The sequence below is a fragment of the Alosa sapidissima genome, chromosome 6 (genome assembly GCF_018492685.1).
Source record: "Alosa sapidissima isolate fAloSap1 chromosome 6, fAloSap1.pri, whole genome shotgun sequence".
In the NCBI taxonomy this organism is placed as follows: domain Eukaryota; kingdom Metazoa; phylum Chordata; class Actinopteri; order Clupeiformes; family Clupeidae; genus Alosa; species Alosa sapidissima.
Window position 1 is genome coordinate 15,425,624 of NC_055962.1, and position 24,047 is coordinate 15,449,670.

A 24,047-nucleotide genomic window follows, 5' to 3' on the forward strand; every position below is an offset into this window, starting at 1 on the left:
ACGAGAGAGCGCGCTGTGGAGGGAATAAAGAGGGAGGAGGCAGGAGGAGGCGTGCCAGGCAGAAGGTCTTTGAGTACAACAGGGTGGGGAGGGGCTGTTAAATAGGAGGGAAGAGAAGAGCGGGACAGATGAGTGCAGGCGGGTATGCAGGACAAAAGGAGGGGTTGGGCTGGTCACTCTCTCCTCTGGGGGAGAAAGAGGAAGTTACATAACCTGTGGTAGCAGTTGACACAGCAGACAAAAAGCTGCTGCATGTGTGTGTAGTGTAGTGCACTATAGTATATTGTAGTGTGTGTGTGTGTGTGTGTGTGTGTGTGTGTGTGTAGTGATGTAGTGTGTGGTCTTTAATTTTTTTTTTTAGCAAAGCCGAGGACAGAGAGCCAGCAGAAGAAGGAAGAGGAAGGCAACATCTATGTTAGACAAAGGAAAAGCTGGTTACAAAGAGGGGAAGCTGCACCGTGGCGACTGTGCGAGGAAGATGAGGAAAAGAAGAAGAGTGGGTGGGAGGAGGGGAGGTGCATTGCTCTGACCTTGAAGAGCGCATCGCTGGACCCTGTATGATATGTTTTGTGTGTCATCTCCAATGAAACGCCTTGATACTTCTAGATGGAATATAAGTGGGGTTGGGGGGTGGGGTGGGGTGGGGTTGGGGGCATGGGGGAGGGGTTGTGGATTCAGGTCATCCAGGTTATCAGTGTCCACATGGCACAGGCCACTGGGGCAGCATCAACACACACACACACACACACACACACACTTCATCTAAGCACAATGGTTGTTTCAACACGAGGGCAACAACCTAAACAGTTATATGTACAAAATGATAGCCAACGACAACACATGTAAACTAAAAGAAAAAACAAACAAACAATAACATAACCCAAAACAAGATCATGCAGACATGCAGTCTTTGGGGCGTAGCGCACACACCCACTTATGAACGGTGCTGCGAGACGAAAAAATAAATAAAAGATTCAGGTTCCCCTCCCCCTGTCAGGCCGGAGGAGAAGCCTGGGGCTGGAGTAGTGGCGCTTACCTGGCCCAGCTGCTCAGAGTGCTGGTGCAGCTCCTCCAGGATGGGCAGGGTCTGCTCCTGGGTGCAGTGCTCCAGGATGCGCTGAATCACCCGGCAGCCGTATGGGTGGGTGGAGAGCACAAACACCTACAGGACAGGAGGACACACACAGACAGACACTACATTAGGCCAGTTGCTCTTGGGTGCTCCTTGTTGGTGCCCCCCACTCAATCCAAATCCTCCCCCACCTTTTTTATGCAGCCCTTGCCACTTAATCTACTAAACCCCTCCTCTACTGCACTTTTTACCCCCCCCCCCCCCATTAATGCACAAATAGGCTGACACCAGACATAATTTCACTGCATTTCTTACTTCCAGTAACTATATGCATGTGACAATAAACTTCCTTGTATCCTTGTAATGTCAACTGCACTGCTGGGTAAGAAGCACTCATTCTGTCTCCTCATACCACTACAACACTCTCAAATATGGCGCACTGTCAAGGCCACACGTTGCCATGAAGGACACAACAGCAGACACTAAGGTGGGGATCACATTAGCCAGTGGCAAGTGGCAGGTTTCCTATTGTTCTCTATGGTTCGGCAGCGGAACGGTGGTAACTTGGTTCAACATTCATAAGCGCTACGCGACGCGAGCGTATTCAATTGACAAACCGTTTGTGTTGCTTAGGAACGAGATAAAACTTATTATGGTCTGAGCATTGCGTTACGTTAGCCGCTTGCCGCTGGATGATGTGATCCTCGCCTAAGAGCTGCTTGGTTTAAATGATGCCTATGGGGAGTTAAACCGCACCTCTGGAGTGCAATGCTAGAGCACCTGAGCCAATGGAATCCTACACTACTTTGTTCTCCTAGAGGCAATTACTAATTAAATGGCTAACTTTTTTACGAAACATAAATGAACACTGTCCGTCAAAACAAAGCATTAGATAATGCATATACATCAACAGAGTCTCATATCTACAGTGAGAATTTGATTTTGGAACTGAATTTAAGGGTCCTTCACCGAGGGTGGGGAGAAAAACTGTGAAGCAGATCTAATCCCTTTAAATGGACGAGACTCCGCTGTAATCTGATGACTTCTACTGCAAAGCCTTATCCACTGACACAACTCATTTCATTTCGCTTTAGGCATTTGTGAATGTGTCATGTGAGGCGTCTGTGAGCAAAAGGCTATGGTGAATGAAGCGCACAGCAGCTAACGCCAGACATGTGCACAAGTTTGCCATGTATGTTCCTGAACCCCACACCATATAACTACGTACACAAACAAAGGGCTATCTCTGTAATTGTTGTGCATGGGTGTTCGGTGATTTGCACGGTGTATCTGTGCGTGTGTAAAGGACGTACCTGTCCCTGGAAGGCGTCGATGATGAACTGCAGGGCTTGGGGCTGCACACACTCGATGCACTTCTGCACCACATGGTTTCCGTTCTGGTCTTTCACACATTTGAGCACGTGGCCGTCCAGCTCTCGCACAATGTCACTCTAGAGAACGGGACAGAATAGTCACCTCTTCTTCATCAACCACACCCCTACACACATCACATCACAATATTCTACACCACTTTCAGCCATCCTTCAATTACTTAAGACTTGTCTAAAAGAATCCGTATCTATCCACATCACTACCATTTACAAGCACACAAACATTAAACTTGTAAAAAATAAATAAAAACAGCAATATGGTCATCTTTACGCTGCTAAAAATAGGGGTAAGTAATGGCGGGTTGACTTACAATTACCTGCTGGTCGGAGGAGATGGACTCTAGGGCCTTCTGGATGACACGGCAGCCGTACATCTGCAGGGCCAGGGGCAGGACGTGCCCACGGATACGCGTCGCCAATGCAAGCTTCTGATCCGCGCTGCCGAACTAGGAGGGGAGGGGGAAGAAAAAAAAAAAAAAAAAAAAAAAAAAAAAAAAACACACACACACACACACACACACACACACACACACACACACACACACACACACACACACACTCTTTAGTAACACATTAACATTATCACACAAACTGCAATTAGGTGTTCAGGTACTCCCAATATGAGCAAAATCATTATCAAAGCAACACTATGTACAGCTAATGATTATAGTTCATCATCATTTTTTAAGGGGTTTAAAAAGAAAGACTTTCGCTCCTATGAAGGAGTAACAAACGCCTTAGCTAGGTATGCTAAACTGAGCTGCACAGGAAGGAGTTTGGTGGTGGTGGTGGGGGGGTGGGGGGCATATTAGCACCTCAAAGAACTTCTGGATGACATAGTTGCCGAAGACATCAGTCATGAGCTGGTAGGCGGCCTGCAGAATCTCTCCAAACACCATCTGCCGCTCCGCTGGGGTGGCCCGCTCAAGCTTCTGCTGGATGAACCTGGAGAGGAGACGGAGACACACGCACACACACACGCACACGCGCACGCACGCACGCACGCACGCAATCAGAAGCCCAAATAAACACCGTAACACATATTTATAACACATTGATACATTCATTTAACTCTCTCTCTCCCCCTCTCCCTCATTGACACACAAACAGAACAGATACAAAGGCAAAAGCAAAACTAGACTAAGCAAACATGCACGCACACGAACCTAGGCACCCCTGTGTACACCTGCTTGTGTGTATGTTTCCATCGACACACTGGGGAGAACTAAACCATGAAAAGGGCTTGTTTGAGTCTACCTTGTGTGTACACACACAAACAGCTGAGAATGAGGTCACCGATGCAATTTCCAGGAAAGTGCCAGTATGCCTGTGACTTTGGACAAACAAGTATTCTAAATGACTAATTAGGATGTTTAAGTGGGTGAATCCGTGCATAAAGGCAAGTGCAGTGCACCTTGCTGTATGTCAGTCCTTGAGGAACTTGTGTTTGTACATTGAAAGGGCGTATCTGTGAGAGGAAGTATGTATATAAGGGAGTATGTATATCTGTGTGTATTTACAAAACTTTACCATGAAGGTACAACAATGTATGTGTCTGTGAGCACGTTCACATAGTCACCACAGTCACCACATAGTAACCAGACAGCTACAAGTCCAAGGGTAACAAACAGACCTAAGTAATCTATACCACTGAAATGCCTGTGTGTGGCACACCAAGTTCACTAATTTACTAAAAGAGGGAAGTGGCATAGTGCATAGTAGTGCTTCTGCATCCATCTGTATGACAGAGAATGATGTGTGTGTTTGCACGGACAAGTATTGCTTATTTTGTGCTTGTGCGTCCATGGAGTCGTGTGTATATGATATAGTAGTGCTTATGGATTCATCTGTATGAGGCAGACAACGACGTGTGTGTGTGTGTGTGTGTGTGTGTGTGCACCCACCTGGAGCCGTGCTGGTCCTGGGAGAACTCCACCATGTGGCCGGGCAGGTCGCGCAGTTGCAGGTTGGGGAAGCGGTTGTTGCGGAAGTCCTCCAGCAGGCGGCTGCGGCCGGACGGCATGACATCTGAGCGGCTGTAGCGTGGTCGTGACGACGGCGGGAACAGCTGGCTGCTGGAGCTGAAGAGGCTGGAGGCGCCGCCGCCCGTGCTCCGGTACTTGGCCTCCGCGCCCGGCGCCGCCGAGATGTAGCGCCCGCTGCCGTTGGTCAGGCCGCCTGCGTGCAGAGGGGTCAGAGGTCATGAGAGACGGAAAGGAACCGACTAAACAGCATTAGGTGTTGGGCACAAAAAGATAAGAAGCGTTGGTCAGGCCGCCTGCATGCAGAGAGCTCAGGGTCAGAAGTCATGATGAGCCGGGAAGCAGAACAGTGACATTGTTATTTCATCAACTACAGGATTGCAGTGCATCTATACCAATCTCTGTCTATACACACACACACACACACACACACACACACACTAGTGTTGTCACGATACCAAAATTATGACTTCGATACGATACCTGCCATAAATATCACGATGCTCGATACTGAAACGATACTACGGCAAAATCCTAAGATATCTGGAAAAGAAAGGACTCATACCTCCTCCAAGTGTATTGAGTCATTGGTGTTGAATTCGGTGCACTTTTGTAGTGTGCAGGTCAATTCTGGGTTCTAAACTTCCTACATAATTATTATTTTTATAGTCAGTAAAATAGTAGGCCTACTTTGTGTGATTAAGTCCTTTATTTTTTTGTTATAGTTCATTTACATTGTGTTGTAAAAATGTGAGGATAGTCTTCTTTGCGCCCAGTGTACAAGTACGACGTTCCAACCACTCAGGTCTTCGTCAGATAGGCCTACACCATTACATGTTGCAATATGTCTGTGTGCATTCCTACATTAACCTACGTCTATTTCTTTGATAACATGATTTGCTACCACGTAACAATAACCCGCTATTATTATTAGGACTCAACACGCTTTGGTGGTATTATATGCTGTGGGCTTTAATTAGCGCATTTCAGGTAGCCTATCCTACATCTGGGCAATACGTATTGAACAAATTGCAGTCTACATGCCATGAGAAATATTACCAGTAGTACTGACCGAACATGAAATAGATTGTTTACAAGTTATGGTAATGTTATTCTGGCGTGAACATTGCACTTTCTGCCTTCATCACGTTGGCACCCTATGATTACAGCTCGTTATGTCTCGTCAAATTCATTGATGAAGGAAGGTTCGCTTTATCCCAGAGAACCATACTCGTTTCACTTAGGCTAGACTAAAACAGAAGAGAAGAACTTGGCACTAACCATGTAGTCGTGTTTTCTATAGAATATTCGTTAACATGTCGTTCTTTAAACAAAAATGTTGGGATATGTCTGCGAGGTGTTTAGCCAAGTTCCATGCGTAGCCTGCTTTTAAATGACTTTGAAACATATTTCACAAACAGGCCTCTGTGTACCTGATGGCTTGCCTTCGCTATTCGTGATGTATCCGAAATAGTTGCAGATTTCACTTCACCTTTTGTTTTATCCACAAGGCCGAGGACGGTCGGCAAAGAACTACTGTATGTTGACGTTGGCTGCGCACTCTCTCACTCAGAGCTGCCTGCTTGACACGCCCACTTGCCTAGATGCGTGCAAGGAGCAGTGAGAGCAGCAGAGGAGGGAGGGCAGTTCACGCAGACACAGAATGTCAATTTTAATAAAGTATCGATTCTAAAAACGTCGGAAATCGTATCGTTTTTTGCGTGAAGGCATCGTGATACCTTTTTAGTATCGATACACCGTGCAACACTAACACACACACACACACACACTGAACCACTGGGAGTTTTATGTTCAAGCATTGTTCCCTAGAAAGCCTAGAAAACTGGTGGTTTTCCCTGGTGAGAACTATGGGGTTTGACATCCACCAAATGTGCTAGTGGTTGTGTTTGGGGCAGTGGGGTCTTACCCAGGGGGAGGCTGGAGGAGGAGCCGTGGGAGGAGGGCAGGGAGGGTGGTGGGGTGAGTGGGGAGTGTCCCGGGGTCAGGCCGATGGGGCTGGGGGAGGATGAGTAGCCCAGGCTGTTGTAGAAGGGCTGACCGATGGGGGTCAGGCTGCTGCCGCCTCCGCGCTTGTACAGGTCAGAGCTGGGCAGCAGGGAGTCACGGCGAGACGCGCTGCTGCTGCTGGAGCTACCCACTGCAGGGGGGACGAGAGAGATGTATATTAATGGGGGGGTTGGAGGGAGGGAGAGAGAGAGAGAGAGAGAAGAGGATGGAGGTACAAATGGACAAGCAACAGATGGAGCAAGTTAGCAAATCCTCTTAGATTTATAAAAGCCATTATCACTTCATTAAGAGCTATACTAATCTTTAGCAAATTAAGCTTTAATTAATCTTTAGTTAATTCACTTCAGCTATTATAATGCATTGGACTGTTTTCCAAATACATTTGTGAATACTTTTTTTGGCTTTTTTCCCCCTCCTCAATCTAAGCAACACAAGTGTGTGGTATATCAGTCTATTACACTAAAAATACTGGGAATAATTCAGACACTTCTGATCAAAGACATGACGATGAAGGAAAAGAAGCCTACAAACTTGAAAGAAGTCAAGCAAAAAGGGGGCATGAGTCGTAACGCTTAATGTGTTGTTTTCTCGAGATCTTGATATTTGGTTGTTCTCGAGATCTCGACTTAATTGTGTTGTTTTCCCGAAATCACAAATTAATTATTTTGATATCTCGAGATAACAAGGTGAAAAAAAATATGACGTGGCCTCACTCGGCTTCCGTAATAGACACTTCTCTCACTCCCTCTCAGAAACTTAAAACCTCAAAACATCCATCATCCCATCCCACCACACTTTCAAAAACGCCCCCCCCCCTCCTCCTCCTCTCCTCCTCCTCCCTCCTCTTCCTCCTGCTTCCCCTCCTCCCTCCTCCTCCTCCTCAAACCCACCTGAGGATCCGAAGCCGCCCAGCGCCGAGCCAAGGCCCACGCCCAGGGAGCCGCCGGTGCCGCTGAAGCCCAACGAGGAGCTCTGTGGCGGGGGGCGGCGGCGGCTGGGCCGTGGTGTGGGAGAAGAGCGAGCTGCTCTGGGAGGTGGGCGCCACGGAGCCTGAGCCGTAGAAAGAGCTGGAGGGCAGGCCGCTGGACTGCTGCTGCTGCTGCTGCATCTGCTGCTGCTGCTGCTGTTGCTGCGGCTGCTGGCAGCCCATGGAGCGGTACAGGCCGTTGGCCGGGCCAGACATGTTGTTGCCCGAGCCAGAGGCGGACGCCGCTGCAGCTACAGGGTTGGGGAGAGAGGGGGAGAGGGGGTGGGTTTGAAGGGGAGGATGCAGAGGGCACAGAAGTGTCAATCATCTTCAAAAGCCTTGTCCAAAGTTCAAAATATAATCAAAAGTTTAGCAGCTGAGAATGTGTATGTATACGCTTGCACCTCTCAAATACAGGAAAGAATCTTAAAAAAACAACAGCCACTTTGATATGTTCTTACATAAACAGATACATGTTTATATTTATAAGACATGTTTTTTTTTTTTTTATAAAAATATACTGCAACAGTATGGAACTGCTATTACAGTGACACAGTGTGCTTATGTAAAAGTGAGCCAGAAAGTCCATTTAGTGGGCTATTTGGAGCCAAACTAACTGCCAATTACTTAAGAGTCAAAGTGCACTTCAACAAATGTAAGCTGTGTTCACTGCTGCTCTTAGAATTCCTCTATGGCTTCGCAATAATGGCTTCTAATAATGATTTCTACTTACATTAGTGTTATAAAAAGCCTCAGCGCTCAATGTGACACCCCTGAATGTTACTGGAGTCCACAGCCAAGGGTGTGGTAACTGCTCACACAGAGAGAATATTATGACTGAGAGAAAACAGCTCTCGGGGCAGCCCCAGGGTGCTTACCGGCTTGAGCAGCGGCAGGGTTGATCAAGAGAGGGGTCTGCACCAGCCGGACCGGTCCACTCAGGCCTGTGCGCGCTCCAGGACCCATCACCAACGCACCGGTCTGGTCGTAGTAGGCCGCAGGGGCCAGAACCTGGTAACCTGTGAGAGCACCGACACACACAAATAAAGACATTTAGGTCAGACACTCACAACTTGTTGGTAACCAGGTAACCAGTTCCATGTGTTCTGATTGGTCATAGATGAATTGTCATCCAAAGTTCTTTCTCACATAGATTGTTGCCCAATATAGATGTGAATGTGCCAGAATAACACTACTAAGCAAGATTGCTAAAAAAAAAAAAAAAGTAGCATTGTGGGGGGAGGAGGCACAACTAGACACAGCGTTCGTACCACATTCGGGTCCAAGTGCCCACTGGAACTGAGTCGAGTCCGACCGCAGTCACCTCCCAATCCCACCCAATCTCTCCCCTCCACTCGCTTCCGGTCACTCTCTTCTCGGTCATTTCTCAATGAAGGCGTAAAAAAGCCCCAAAACAAACTAAAAAAAAATAGCCTTGTGTATCATCAGGGCAAGAGGCTAGTGAACACCAGTTACACTACATCTTACAGACCTACAGGGGATGTGTCCAATATGCGGTAATTAAGATGTGCAAGGAGACTCTATAGAATGCTCTCTTCTTTCTTCTTGCTCAGTACAAGCCATAAATGCAAATATTGTATTGTAGGGCAATTTTAAAATGTAGTTGCCCTTTCCATTTTCTACCAGTTTTTTTACAAAGCTTAACTTTAAGCATTGTCAGTAAAACAACATGGGGGGGGGGGGGGGGGGGGAGAAAAAAAAAAAAAAAACATCCTACTGCCACACTTACTGTTTTTGAATCAAAAATGTTACATTTTTGACTAAACATTGGGCCACAGTCCATACAAGATCATCAACTGATTAAACTGCACTTTACCTGAATTTAATGTCAAAGTGCAATTTAAAATTACATTTTTAGGTTGTAAAAGGATTTTAAACACTATGGGAGCTTATTCACTTGTCTCTTCACCACCTAGAAGAAAAGGAAGATCCTGCTGTACTGGACTTAAAGTTTAATATTACAAACCACCAGACCAATCAACTATTTCACCATCAAAGTAGTCACTGCTTCATTATTTTTCACCCACCTGGCTGACCTCACGTCAGTAACTGGGAATTTACACCAGAGCGGTTTTTAGTCGCCCATCTGACATCAGTCTACTGCTAGCAATAGAATTCCCTTAGAAATCAGTTTATACTGGCAGCTCTTTATGAACATATTACATAGAGGAGGAAAGTGTATTTGTATGTTTTAACAGTGTATATGAAGCGTACACAGAAAACCACATGGATAAACACACTGTAGCGCCACGTTAGAAACGTAAATAGATCTCTGAAGTTCGCCCACAAAAAGGAACCAAAGCTGCCATCTTTGCCCATATAAGGAGATCCGGGTGTTAACTGAAGCTAACTACCTATGGCAAGTTGCATCGCAAGTTAGCTCTGGGGTAGCAAAAATCTAAGTGTGCCGTCTTAACGTACCAAAGATCACAGTACCCACTCAAAAATAGAGGACAAAAGTGTGTTGAGCAAAACGTCTGCATTTCAGACTTCTTTGTCCCAGGGAGAGTTGAACAGATGCGATAATTCAAAATGTTATTTTCCCATAGAAAAAAATTGCAAGATACCAAATCTCAAAATATTTTTTGTAGGCGAACTTGCTTGCGGTGTAAATTCCCAGTACGGAGGGGCTGTTTTCTCACCTGGCATGCTGGTAAAGGCCAAGGCAGGGTTGGCCGCTGCGGCTGCCAGAGACTCCTGCTGGCTCTGCCCACCTTGACCCGGGGTCAGAGGGCGCTGGTTGTTCCCTGCACGCATCACCTGCAGGTCAACATTTTATTAACATACAACATTATTAAGGATTTTTTATCAATTCACTACCATACACATTTGTCTCATTTGGAGACAGCAGTTGGCACTGGCAGTTATCTATAACGCATTATCACAGAGTAAAAACCAGCTTTCCAGGGGTAATTTAACAATAGAGATGTGAGAATGAAGTCAACACGCTAAAGTTGAATTGTTAACCACTTCTCCTGCAACTTAGTACGAACGCGGGTTTGAAAGGGCAAAGGGGAGGGGAAACTTACAGGAGACCCGTTACTTTATCATTACAGGGAAGTGTGCGCGGATACAAAAAAAAATGTATGGTGTTCTGTTCTTAGTAAAGATTAACAAAGCCAACTGCAGAGCTTAATAATTAAAAAAAAAAATAAAAAAAATAAAAAAAATCAACAATAGTCTAGAAAAAAAAGCTAGGAAAACAGATATACCAATGTATGTGATATTTAGGACATAGGTAATGCGTTCACATAGTGTCTTTGCAATAAAATCCTTTTGTTATGTACGCACCTGTGGCTGTCCAGGCTGTCCTTGATTGGACGCCTGCTGGTTAGCCGAGTGATTGGCAGCTGCCGCAGCCTGTTGTTGGAAAAGGTTGGCTGGGTACACACCCCATGGGACTCCGTAGTACTGTGGCGGCACGACAGCAGGACCTTGATTGGGGGTAGACAATGTGATCTTGTATTAAGGGCCGTTCACACCAGGAACGATAACTATAAAGATAACTAAAACAACATGAGCATCTACACCAGGGCTATTCATTTGCCGGCCCGTGGGCCAAGTCCGGTCCGCGAGGTAATTTGTACTAGCCCTTCAAAAAGACATCTCATCTCTAGCAAGCGCATTAGTTGTTCTCCGCTCTGTTATCCCTCACTGACTCTGTAGTCCTGCAGCCACTGCATCTCAGCCGTTTGAGCAAGTTGAACGTAAACTCCATCTTAGCTTAGTTTCAAAGTCAATTGACACTATGTTGGAGTTCATGAGCTACTAATGGTTAACGGGTTGCACCACGCAAATAGTTTCAACATGACAATTTACATCCCTCTCTTTAGCTGTAAGATCCAGTGTAAGTAACGTTAATTGGTGAACACGGTCATCTCATTTAAATGGTGGGAACGTTAAATGTAACAAATATATAAGTCGAGAAGAGTTACATACGCGACCGATTACACACATTTAATTCACCTGAACAGTGTCTGAATCCTATTTGTACTCACTGGGCATCGTGTGGACCTAGCAGTTACTGCGCAAAGCACAGATTTCACCTGTTGATTTGTTATCACACATTTAATTAACCATATTAGCAATAGAGTTAGTATCACCTTCACAATGTAACCGCATGCGGTAGCCTGGGCCTGTGCCTGAAATATTCCCAAAACACAAATACAACAAAATAACCATCAACAACCGGCTGATTATGTTGTTGTGCATTTACAAAATACAACATATGAACTCCTATATTGCTGCTGTTGTACTTTATTCTATCTTCTGTTAACCCTTAGTGGGTTTTTGAACATTCGAACATAAGATTCCGTTCCGCAACAATTCAAGATTCTAAAATGCTATGTTGAATTCAATGAACCCAGATATTATTTACAATGTTCATTTTCCAACATAGCATCATCCAACATCGGTGGCCTAATAACTAATATTTCAAGCTGTAATCTCCGGCCTTTCGGTTGTGATACTTTTCATGAACTGGCATGAACTTACAAACAAATTGAATAGCCCTGACCTACACTAGCTCTGACCGTGATCCCCAACAATATTGTCGATATGTCCTTATCGTTATCCCATGTCACTGAAACTTCAATGTTATACTGTACACGCCCACTACCCTTAACTTACTTGTGTGATTATAAGGCTGACATGCTACGCGAGTGAGAGTGTGTGTGTGTGAGAGTGTTGTTGCACTCACCAGCGAGTGTGGCAGCGGCGGCCAGGCCAGCGGCGGTGTAGGGATCAGCACCAGGAGGAGCGTTGATGATGTAAGGGTTTGGCACAAACGCTGGAGCAAGGCCTACACAAGCAAAAACACAACAAACAGGGTTAAGAGAATCTCAATGAAACAGTCTCAACAGACTGACACACACACACACACACACACACACACACTCTCTCACACACACACACACACACACACACACACACACAAACAATAAAACAAGAAACTACACTGAACCGAGACCCTTCATGGACTCTGACAGACGACAACCAGGCATATGGTGGTCAGAAATCTTCAGACAAAAATACAGTGGGCCACATAAAAGGGATGGTCAAGGATTTTCTTTTACACACACACTTACACTTACTTCCCGCATGCTAACCCTAGCCCCACCATCATAAACTGTGTTTGTGTTTGACACATGACCTACCGAGGTGTGGTTGTTGAGCAGCGGCCAGGGCATACTGCTGCTGCTGGGCTGCAGTCAGCTGCTGGACAGTCAGGTGATTGGACCTCTGGAACAGCTGGACAAGCAGAGCACAGGTAAGGGTCAAACAAACACCAAAAGACCATAGAGACTACACCCAATGTGGAGATGCACCAACCAAATTTGGAGGGAAAAAAATGGAATACTACATAATACATTTCTACAATACAAACAAATGAACAAAGAGGGCGTTCATCTGTTCTTTCTTACACAACTAGGAATCCCAACTAGATGTACAAAGCGGTACAAAATATGACCGCCGCCCAGTCCAGCACATGTTTTCCACAAAAATAAATCACGCTGAAAGGCCTATATGATTCTAACTGTCTCACTAAATTGGATTATCCACACTCAATTCTCACTAGTATCTGCTAGACAACAAGTACAAGTAGTTCATAGATTTCACATGTAAAATTCATTTCATACAACCCCACCTCCATCTTGCCTGTTCATAATTCTGAGAAATTCTTGAATTGTGTGCATGTACATGTTTATGTTATGTGTGTGTGGGTGTGTGTGTGTGTGTGTGCCTGCGTATGTGCCTGTGCAGGCATGCGTACATATGTCTACTCACTGTGTGAGTATGTGTCATACGTATGATTACTGTGAATGTATGTATGTGTGTGTGTGTGTGTGTGTGTGTGTATCTGTTTGTGCACATGGAATGGGTTAACATGACCCCTGGAGGCAAACATACGGAAAAAATTGGTCATCCTAGGCCCTACAGTTCTCAAGATATTCACAGAGAACTGTGTCTGCCATACCCTCCTTTCGGGGGGGTCCATTAATTTATTGTGTGGCCCCCCATGAACGGAATTCCACAAAACTTGGCGTGCATACAGAGGGTGTCATAATGATCCCTTCCAATTTCGTGCAGTTTTGACTATGTTAGGTCACAGATACCTGCGATTACAACACCTCATTTTTACTTTTTTGTGTTTAACTAGGTGGCGCTATACATGAAATGAGTGGTTATGGAATGGGTTGACATGGCCCCTTGAGATCAACATACAAAAAAAAAAAATGGTCCTCCTAAACTCTACGGTTCTCGAGATATTTACAGAAAACTGTCTGCCCTACCCTCCTTTCGGGGGGTCCAGTCCAGCGGGGGGGCTACAGATCAAAACGAAAAACGATGGTTCCATGCTATCCATGTGGGGTTACATGCCCATCAAGTTTCGTGTACCCCGGTCTTTCAGTGTCCCGGGAATCCTTGACGGAAATTTGGGCATGCGAAAAAAAAAAAAAAAAAAAAAATCTGACTAAACCTATATGACCGCCGCTTCGCTGCGCGGCGGTCATAATAAGTAACGGCCGGGCTCCCAACAGGCGCCCAACTGAAGCGTTCCGTTCACAGAGTTTTGGAGGACTGGTCTAATTTTTTTCAGTGTGCGCACCGTCAGGTGTAGCCAGACCCATTGATTATAATGGAAGCTATTTTTTGCAGCACACTACAGTTGCGTGCATGCCCGATGTAGTACTGCAGTAAGGATAAGGATAATGCCTAAGGGGTACTACTGCCAAGTGCAGAAATGCATATTATGTCTATAATTTATGGAACAACTGAATAAGTTAAAGCAACAAAAAAAAAAAAAAAAGAAAAAGAAAAAAAATCCCTACTAATATACTCCCTTTTCTATAATTTCATGAGTTAGATAGTGGGAATAGGAACGCCCATGCTCCACTCGACTCAACAATACAGGGTCTCCCATGTCCAACCAAAGACAGGCGAGGCTCTGGTGTTACTCACCTGCTGGCCAGAGTTGTAGTCGAACAGGCCCACAGGGGTGCCGGAGGAGTCCACCTGGATCTGGTTGCCGGCGTAGTCGAACTGCAGCGCTTCCACCCCCTGCTGCTCCATGCCACTCAGTCCCTGGGGCTCCTGGCCCTGGAAGTCCTCGGGCGCCTGTTGGGGCTTGTTGGCGGCAGCAGCGGCGGCCGCTGCGGCGACTGCTGCTGCGGCGGCGGCAGCGTTGGCGGCAGCCTGTAGGGCGTGGTGCTGGCCCATCATCTCCAGCCCAGCCTGGCTTGGACCCATGCGCTCAATCGCCTCGGTGGGGGAAGCCTGCCGGCTACCTGGGGTGGGGCTGACATGGGGGAGGAAGAGAGAGGTAGAGATGGAGGGAGGAGAGGAGGAAAGAGGAGGGAGGAGAGGAGAGAGGGAGGAGAGGAGGAAAGAGGCAGATGTGAAATAAAGAGAGATAGTGAGAAAAGAAGGAATAGGGAAAAGAAGGAATAGGGAAAGAGATGGAAAAGAATAAATGATGAAAGACAGGGTGGACGGGGGAGGTCAGTAAAGTGTGTAGACAAGAGGGGGGGGGGGGGGGGATAGAAAGATAATGACAGGGATGGACAGCATGGGTGAGGAAGGCAGAAGGTGGGAGGAGAGAGAGAGAGCAGGCATTTAAATTACAGATCCTTTCCACACTTGAGCAGCTTGCATCAGGTCTAACGGCCTGAGGCAGCAGGTGAGTATGTTGAATTCTAAAGCAGACATACGGTATTTAGATAAAGAGACGCTCGAGAATAGAGCAATATCCCCACTCAGCAGAATGCCAACCGGCCCGGGAGGTTCACACACCTATCGGTCTCTGGGAAAAGTGGAAACACTGCAGAAGTGTAGTGCTTGCTTTTCTCACCTCTGAGCCAAACTTAATTTCATAAGCAAACCATAAAAATAAAAAAAAAGAGTGCATAGGCACAAGAATAATTGTAGGGGGGCTCCAAAACATAACCTATTTAAACTGAGCTATGACTCCTGTTTGCCCCTGTTGAAAGCCACACACACACACACAGACCTCTATTCTCTTATCTTGTCTAACTCCCATCTCGCCCATGTGTTCACAAACCAATACAATCAGCTTGGAGCCAAACCAAGTCATTGGGAAATCAGTGGGCAGTTGAGGTGAATGAGGTCGTTACAGAAAAGCTCCTCTTTGGCCTGAGATAATGTTATTGGTTTTTAAGTCATGGCGCTAGCACTCATTCCAACCCATGTAACAATTCAGTTCAGACAAAGCCAAAACACGTCTGACAAAAGAAACTGCCCTTCTTGCGTTGAACTTCCTATAATTTGTCTTCTAATGTGGAAGCTTTTGGAATATGAATATGCAATTATCTGTCCTTTCCTCCATACTGTCGTTGTGGTCTATTTTTGCACAGCTTTTGTAGTACATTTGGCTGGGACTGCCTCCACAATTCTGACAGACATTGCAGAGCAAATGTTTGAGTTTGCGGCACAGAGCGAATGTTTGAAAGGCAGTCAGGAAAGTTACACAGACTGGTTGGAGTTTGTGTTGGAAGTCCAAAGCGGCATCATTAAGGATTGTTTCTCAAACGCAATGTGTCAATATCTTCAAGTCCTGGTAAACAAGATATTTAACATGTGATAAACAACCATGTGCAACCTCCCTGACTGCCAACAGAGCTTTTATTGTTGAATTTCCAATGCTGCTTCAATATAGCGGATCTGTGCAGGTGTGTACTGGAAAGGTGTTTGGAAAAAGATTTTCTAGGAAGACGTCTAGGAAACGTCAGGGAGCAAAGGCAAGGTATTAGGAGTAGTGTGAGGAGTGGGCTGGCTGGTCGGCTTACTTGAAGTCTTTGCAGTCACGGTCCATGCCATTGAGCAGACCTCTCCCGTTGGACTTGGAAGCGTCACCCTCCTCGCACACCTTCATCTCGGCACTCTTGTCTTCCTCGAATGGGGACGCTTTGTCTTTGGGGTCACCCTTCTCTCGGCCGTCTGGGTCCCCGTCTCCTCCACCCTGAAATAACAGAACATTTCCACTGAATTTGAACTTGGTCACTGTTGGACGTTGTTAATGTCTATGAACAGCATCTCAGAGCCTATGCATAACCCACCCACTCTCAATCAAATCACACCCCTCTTTTCAGTGATCTTGAATCAATCCGTTGATGGATTGAAACTGTTAACGGAAAGGTTTGGGCCACTAAGATTCCCACTCGCAGAGCCAGGACTGTACGTCTTGGATTAGAACTATTGATTGCACCATTCAAACACGTGGCTATCTATCCATCTCTCCGCTGCTGCCTGCACACAACATGTGTTCAGTAGCATAACTAGCCAATCTTGCACCTTCAGAGGTTATCTGGGCTCGGAACATTTTTGCCTGAAATCAGAAATTTTCAACGCGACCATAAATATTTTTTTCTCACATCCTTAACAGCCTGGTCCCTGAATTCCGGCACAGTGCCTGAGAACTTTAAGCCCTGTGGAGTACTTGGTGAGTAATGACCTTACCTGTTATCCCCAATCCTATAGGCAGCCCTGATTGCTGGTTTGTCTCTACTCTACTGACTGCATACTATCCTATAGGCAGTCCTGATTGCTGGTTTGTCTCTACTCTACTGACTGCATACTATCCTATAGGCAGCCCTGATTGCTGGTTTGTCTCTACTCTACTGACTGCATACAGAATGTTCCAGAAGGGCGGTCCATGACTTACGAAGCCTCCGTTGCGGTAGCGGCCGTCCATTTTGTCGCCTGGGGAGGAGCTAAGCACGTACTCCACCATGCTGACGCCTAGGCCGCCGCCCTCTGAGCGCGGGGACAGCACCGAGCTGGCGTCTCCATTGCCGTGGAAACCCTGGCCAGGTCGCCTCTGCACCATAATGGGCTGTGATACGGAGTGGTCTGGAGGAAGAGGAGGAGAGAACAGATAGGGGAGGAAGAGACAAAAGAGGGGAAAACAACGAGTGAAAGGAGTGAAAAGGACAGACACAGAAATGGAGGACTCATTATCTTCTATGATCCGAGACAGAATTTAATATTTTTGTTTCATACATACAATACTTGAGCCCACGGTTTACTTGAGAATTATGTACATTTTAGTATATATCAGTACATATCAGTTCAAACTAGATACTGTCTGTTAACCGTTCATTATAGATGAAGGTACAAATCACCTATTGGCTACCTAAATATCAAGGTAAATAAGATGGGAGTGAATTAAATGATCTTACGGGAGGATCCCCAGGCGTTCTCTCTCCACTCTTCCCCCAGTAGCATCCCTTTCCTTCCATCTTTGGGCAGTTCATCCGATTCCCACAGCTTTTTAGCAGGCAGTAGCTTCAAAATAAACAAATAAATAAACAAACAAACAAACAAACAAACAAACATGAGCACCATTTTTATTTTGTAATCCCTTGAGGCAATATGCAATAAACAAGCACCAGCCCATTAACAATCTGGTTTATTTCCAGCCAAATTGACATTTCAATATGACAAATTAATTTTCATGCAGATAACGGTTGTAAAAGAAGTGTTACCACAAGCCCCAAGGAAATACAGCCAAGACGAGCAAATCTAACGATACAGCACAAAGATCAATGATAAGTCTTAATAATTATTCAGTCCTACAACAACAAAACAAATGCTGTTTAGGAAGTGCAAGCCCCTTGGCAATACACCTGGTGAAACTTCAGAACCAATAAGTTGCTCACCACAGCGTCCAACTCTACAGACTAGCTATTTAATCAGTTTCAAGGAGGAAATATTACCCTTTGTGCGGGAGGGAAATTAATATCAGCCTCGCCACGGAGGGAGGGATGGCTGAGTATACACAATAATGCTGACTTCCAAATTATCCTGACCAAGCGTATGCTTCGTTCTCTCTCTCGCTCTCACTCAGACACAGAAAGAGACACAGACAGACACACACACACACACACCTCAGGCTCAGTGTGCAACCTACCTCGCCCATCCCACGAGACTCCAGAGCCAAGGCCTGGAAATCGTAGTTCATCTCGTCCACAGCACGCACCTTGGGAGGGAGAAAAACCTCAATCCTCATTGTTGTCTTTCCAGCCATGCAGTAATCACCTGTGTGTGGGCTGCATTTTGACTTTATCAAGTTTTTAAAGCAACACCAAAGAACTTTTCCTCTGTTGCACGTACGCTATTTGTTTATCCAGCAACGGCTTTGCAAATAACAATGTCCATAGACAAGGTAGAATATGTTGCATGATTTTATGAAAGTATTATGTATTGCGACATCATACAAGTCAAATGTGTAGTTTCTTATGTCTCATTCCATCGAACTACAGGCCCGCTACCCGATCTGGCAAACTTACATAGTGCGGTTATAGCCGATAGAGGGCCGCGAAGCGAATGCAGAAGTGCCGTTCACCCTGTTACGAGTTGATGAACCATGGAAACAATTTTGGAAACATTATTTTAAAAGGTACAAAAAAATCTTTGGTGTTGCTTTAAATGACAACACCATAACTGGTGCACAGCTACAAGTTACAAGAACTGCCCATTCCAATGGCTTTTCTTTTCTTCTAACTTCTTCAACTCTCTGAATCATCTTTGGTAATTCTTGGGAAGATTAGAAGGCAAAAAATGCTGGGAAATTACCATGATTCCATGGAAGTGGACAGAAAAGGTGGGGCTACTCAAAGTCTACGGAACCTTTTAAATGAGCTAGATGGTGGGTATGGTCACAAAGTGTGCAAAGATTAGTTACAGTCACACAATTCAGACAGTGCATATTCTAAACCATTTACTTAGGATGTAATAATCCTTAGATTTAGACCAGATTCCTTGAAGGACCCCCTTCAGCATATTCAGCAATCACATATTTTCATCATCTAGCAGCTTTTAGACAAAGGGAGAGAAGCCTTTATTTGTTTATTGTACTGAACAAAAAAAAAAAAAGTCATTTTCTTCCTAGTTGTTGGGCTCTGGTGAAGCCGTGGGCCCAGTATGAAAGGTAGTATGTTCATGCTTTCACCATGGGGTGTTCTTTTCCATTGTAAGACTGACATGAGATAGCGGTACACCCTGCTGGCTTTGTTTGATGGGGTAGGGTGAAGCGGGTCAGTGACACAGATAGTTAAAAAAGAAACCAAAACCTCACTATAGGACACATGGCAAGCCCTGTATTCCAGAAGTGCTCTAAATAAGTACACTGCCTGCACATTCTTTCCTTGACTAACTCAGTTGAGTAAACGTCTGGCTCACGATTTGATTACAACTTTGAATATGCCGATATGATCACTGCGTAACTAGAATACAGTTAAGAACAAAATTATTCATACCCCTGGCAAATATTGATTTAATGTTGATTCTCTTTATCAATGTGTTTGTTCTGACTGAAAACAACACTTCCACATGCCAAAAGGTTGCGAGACAATGTGGTAGACACATGGAATCAGAAAAAGAAGCATTTATGTTTTTGATTTTTTTAATGAAAAATGGTGTCCAAAATAATTCATACCCTTTTCAAATAATCAACGGAAACATATTTTTTGCCATTACAACGCTCAAAATATTTCTGATAATACCTACCAAGCCTCTCCATGACTCCACGATGATTCTAGACCACATCTTTTTAGCAGCAATCTAGGTTTTTAGGCAGGAATGATTATTTGCCATCACTCTGGCCTTGTACTGACTTTTTTGACGCATTGAGGTCTGGACTCTGGCTGGGCCACTCTAAAATGTTGATATTGTTTCAACCAGGGGAACCTGGTGAACTTCTCAAAGGAAACGGTAACACTTAAAACAAGGGACTACATTAAGATTCTGGAGGAAAAGATCAGGCAGTGTGCTGAGAGACCTACCCCAATAGACGGCATTGGACCACACAATGATCCAAAACATACAGCCAAACAAGGGAAGAAATGGTTAACAGAGGACAATATCAACATTTTAGAGTGGCCCAGCCAGAGTCCAGACCTCAATCCATCCAAAAAGTGAGCACAAGGCCAGAGTGATGACAAAGAATCAAAACCCGGATTGCTGCTAAAAAGGTGTGGACTAGAATCACTGTGGAGACATGAAGAGGCTTGGTAGGTATTATAAGAATCATTTTGAAAGCTCATCATGAGCTCATCAACATGTCATTTTTCATAAAATTTTTAAAAAAGGGGAAAACGCTTCTTTTTTTAATTCCATGTTCTTACCCCATTGTCTTACAACCTTTAGCCATGTGGCAGTGTAATTTTCATTTAGAACAAACATATTGGTATATTAAAGAGAAAAACATTAAATCAATATTTGCTAGGGGTATAAATAATTTTGTTCTTAACAGTATGTCGCCTGTCTTGCCATGGCTCCATATAACAAAACAGCTAAAGGCTTTCCCATTGAGGTCTGGAGTTCAGAGGCTTAAAAAAAGAACTACTTTCTTGTTAGCACCATCTCATCTTCAGAGTCAGGTAATTTTAGAACTTTACTCAGACCTTCGTCACAGGCTCAATATTCACTCAGTCCATCAGTATTTTGAACTCTCAGTTTAAGCATATTCTTACGGCCCCTGAACCAGCCTTCACGTCATCTGATTTATTTAGATAAACATGAAAGAGCTTGGGAAGCCAAGGGGAGTACTGAGCAATATTTTCATTATGACACAGTGAGAAGATTTTGAGGAAGAGCGCTTGTCGCTTCAAACAACACCACAGAAACCATCAGTAAAAAATCCCATTGAGGTCTGGAGTTATTCTGAGCTAGTCTGTGAAGTTGCTTTGTAAATACCAATGGATCTCAAGAAAGTAACTAGAATGACCTTTATGATATACAACCCCTTTGGATCAACATTCTGTCACATACTCCAGTGTCAGAGCAAGGGAAATTCTTATTTTGCACACAAGTTGCTTAGGCGTAATAGGAATGCTAAAATGCTTAAAATCTATCGCTGTTCAACTACCTCTAGGATATCCTTCAAGATATTTTCATACACTAATAATGCTGCATTCCAGAAAACTCGGACGTATGAAGTAGGGGTAGATCGACTTGCCCCGAGTTTAGAAGCGGGAACTCCGACTTAAAGTGGCATTCCATTGTTCTGACCGAGTTTGTGTTTCGAAGTTTCTGGAATGCAGCATAAGAGTGGGCTAGATGGATAAGGCGGCCCACCCAGGTCATACCTGATCGACGTGGTTGCCATCGCCAGTGGGCCAGCGGTGTTTGCTGGTGGCACAGCCCCCGAGCTGTTCCCCTGGCTGCCTCTGGAAGAAGTACCCGACGGTGGCGTCGTCCTGGGAGCGGCCGCTGAGGGGTGGCTGCGGTGTGCCCGGGGTGGGGTTGGCCCCTCTGTCCATGCCCTGCAGAGGGTGCGTGCCTCCAGGGCCCTGGCCACCACCCCTCACCCCTCCGGTCTCAGGGGCACCGTTCGTGTGCAGCATCCCACCTCGTGTCTCCTGCCAGGCAACGTCATTCATACCTAGGATGCTGCATGGAACGCTCATTCCACGGGGAAACCTGGCAGAAAATAAAGAACAGTTTGTTTCCTATATACACACACTGAAGAGCTATTGTTCTTTCCTTTCAATCATATACATACATCACTTACGTGCAAACAAACAATAGACAGTAAACATTTTAAAAAACGGCATTTCTAAATAATACAATGTAATACTAGAATTCTGCACACAACACATTATCTGCCCTCCCCAATCGAACTGCTACCCACCATTAGCTACTGTAAATGTTTTCGGTGGTTACAGTCATGGTAACATAAGTTACGACACACACAGCTTTTCCTTTGACTAATTTGGACAACTTGGCCTAGCAGGCCTACACACGTTACATTGTATCTTCCGAACGAATCTGTCATAATATGCCCAATTTAAATCCGATCAAAGAATTTCTGGCTATCGTTAGTATTACGTTTTCTGTTTAACTAGCATAATAACAAAAATATATAGTTGTACCAGCTCTGGAAAAAGTTAACCATCTACAGGGTCTGAATGCATGTTGACGGTTAGCGAGATTGGCTAACCAACAAGGGGGTAAAATGCTTTCGCGTAAAGCACGCTGTCAAAATGACTAAGTTCCTATACGTTAGCTTCAATAACTGTTACAAAGTTGTTACACAGATGTCAACTTAATGTATACTAAGCCAGTGTAGGTATTCACCATCACTGAAACGATTAAGGCATTATTGTGATATTACCTATTTAGCTAAGGACAAAATATCTTGGTTATTACCTTGCAGCTAAATAAGTAGCGTTAACATTAGCTCGCATACAATAGTAGCTCATGTTAGCACGGCCAGTTCATCTGGGTATTGTTGGGCTAAAGATTAATCATATGATCACGAGTTAATCGAGTAGCATTAAAATCTAATCGTCAAAAAGTTAAATAGCCAAGATAGCTGGAGATCTGCCTTCCGTTGTTCTCCTTGCTATGTGGTAACGTTAATTTAACTAGATAGGGATCAATGGGCAAATCGGGAGATGGTTCAAAATAAAATGGCGAGTTGGATCTCTGCAGATAACAATTAGCTAGCTAGCTGGCTGGCTAGCGAGTAACAGATATATGTACACGACAGAAATAAGCTTCCTAGCCAGCTAGCTGGCCGTGCTTGCATTTCAGTCAAGTAATGTTAATGTAATGTTAATGTATGATAAGTAGACGAAGTAACGTTAGCTAACCAAGTTGCAAAAGCAAACAAAGGTAGATATCGTGTTGAAAGGATAAACTCAATCAACTACTCCAGGTAGCCAAGTTAGACATCGAACAAACTAAATGATGGTCTTGATTACCACCATAGAGCATAAATGGGTGGTAGAATCGTATTTCCGATCAAAACCTTGCTATGTACATCTTCCAGGCTGACGTTACATCAGCTAACGTCAACTAGCCCGCAGTATTTTACAAATGGCTAGCAAGCAATTAATCTCATCTGGCACGGAGTAGGACAATATGCGTAGCTAATATTGTCTACTTAGAAACCCACCTAGCTTTGGCCTGGCTTCAGCCATTATTCTACAGATCACATAATAACACAGCAGCTCGGTAGCCAGATACCATTGCTAAAACCTAATTAACGCTAGCTACCAAGCACATGCTAACGTTACCTGGCTAACTGACTGGTTTATTTGCCCTAGCAACAGCTAACGCTAACAGGATACAGAATGAACATTGAAGTTAACGTTTTAAAAATGAACATCCCATTATTCAGTTAAAGTGGTTGCCCCAATTCAAAGGCTAATTAACTGAAATGAGTAGAGAATGTAAGCTAGCTTCAGGAAATAATGCTTGTTGAGGACAGTAGTCAACTGGCAAATCCAGTTTAGCTCGATAACATTAGCTTTGAATCTAGCTTACTAACACAGCATTAGCTAGCTTGAACGTTAGCTCCGTGGCTAGATTATGTCGGACAGATACAGCAAGCTTTGTTAATAAAACAACGAAGCATCTTACCTTTTAAAGTAAAATACTTAAAATGCGGTATTAAAATGAATCCAATGAAATGCTATTCACATGCTATTACAACATTCCCCTAGGCCGTATGTACAGCGTTGAAAGATAGAGCATCACCCAAATGCCGTCTGGAGAGCATTAACAAAACACCATCGCTGCTGGGTAACTACACCACTCACTAACAACATGGCCCCCCT

At 44.7% G+C, this 24,047-nt stretch overlaps 1 protein-coding gene and 1 long non-coding RNA gene across 2 annotated transcripts in view; one reads left to right on the forward strand and one right to left on the reverse strand.

Annotated features, from left to right (window-relative positions):
- LOC121711828 overlaps positions 1-6,667 on the forward strand; it is an 18,950-nt gene extending 12,283 nt beyond the window's left edge. Inside the window, exons 2-3 of the long non-coding RNA XR_006032456.1 lie at positions 5,749-5,755; positions 6,657-6,667. This is a non-coding gene — a long non-coding RNA (uncharacterized LOC121711828). The remainder of the gene's footprint in view (positions 1-5,748; positions 5,756-6,656) is intronic.
- The window catches only part of pum2 (pumilio RNA-binding family member 2), a 28,654-nt gene extending 4,607 nt beyond the window's left edge, over positions 1-24,047 (reverse strand). The window contains 20 exon segments of the mRNA XM_042095665.1: positions 1,037-1,162; positions 2,386-2,523; positions 2,781-2,909; positions 3,279-3,408; positions 4,368-4,641; positions 6,373-6,603; positions 7,364-7,451; positions 7,453-7,691; positions 8,319-8,459; positions 10,104-10,221; positions 10,753-10,895; positions 12,161-12,262; positions 12,618-12,711; positions 14,425-14,761; positions 16,269-16,441; positions 17,144-17,331; positions 17,661-17,766; positions 18,392-18,460; positions 21,570-21,903; positions 23,851-24,047. Coding sequence (XP_041951599.1) covers positions 1,037-1,162; positions 2,386-2,523; positions 2,781-2,909; positions 3,279-3,408; positions 4,368-4,641; positions 6,373-6,603; positions 7,364-7,451; positions 7,453-7,691; positions 8,319-8,459; positions 10,104-10,221; positions 10,753-10,895; positions 12,161-12,262; positions 12,618-12,711; positions 14,425-14,761; positions 16,269-16,441; positions 17,144-17,331; positions 17,661-17,766; positions 18,392-18,460; positions 21,570-21,890 — 3,147 coding nt within the window. The 5' untranslated portion in view covers positions 21,891-21,903; positions 23,851-24,047.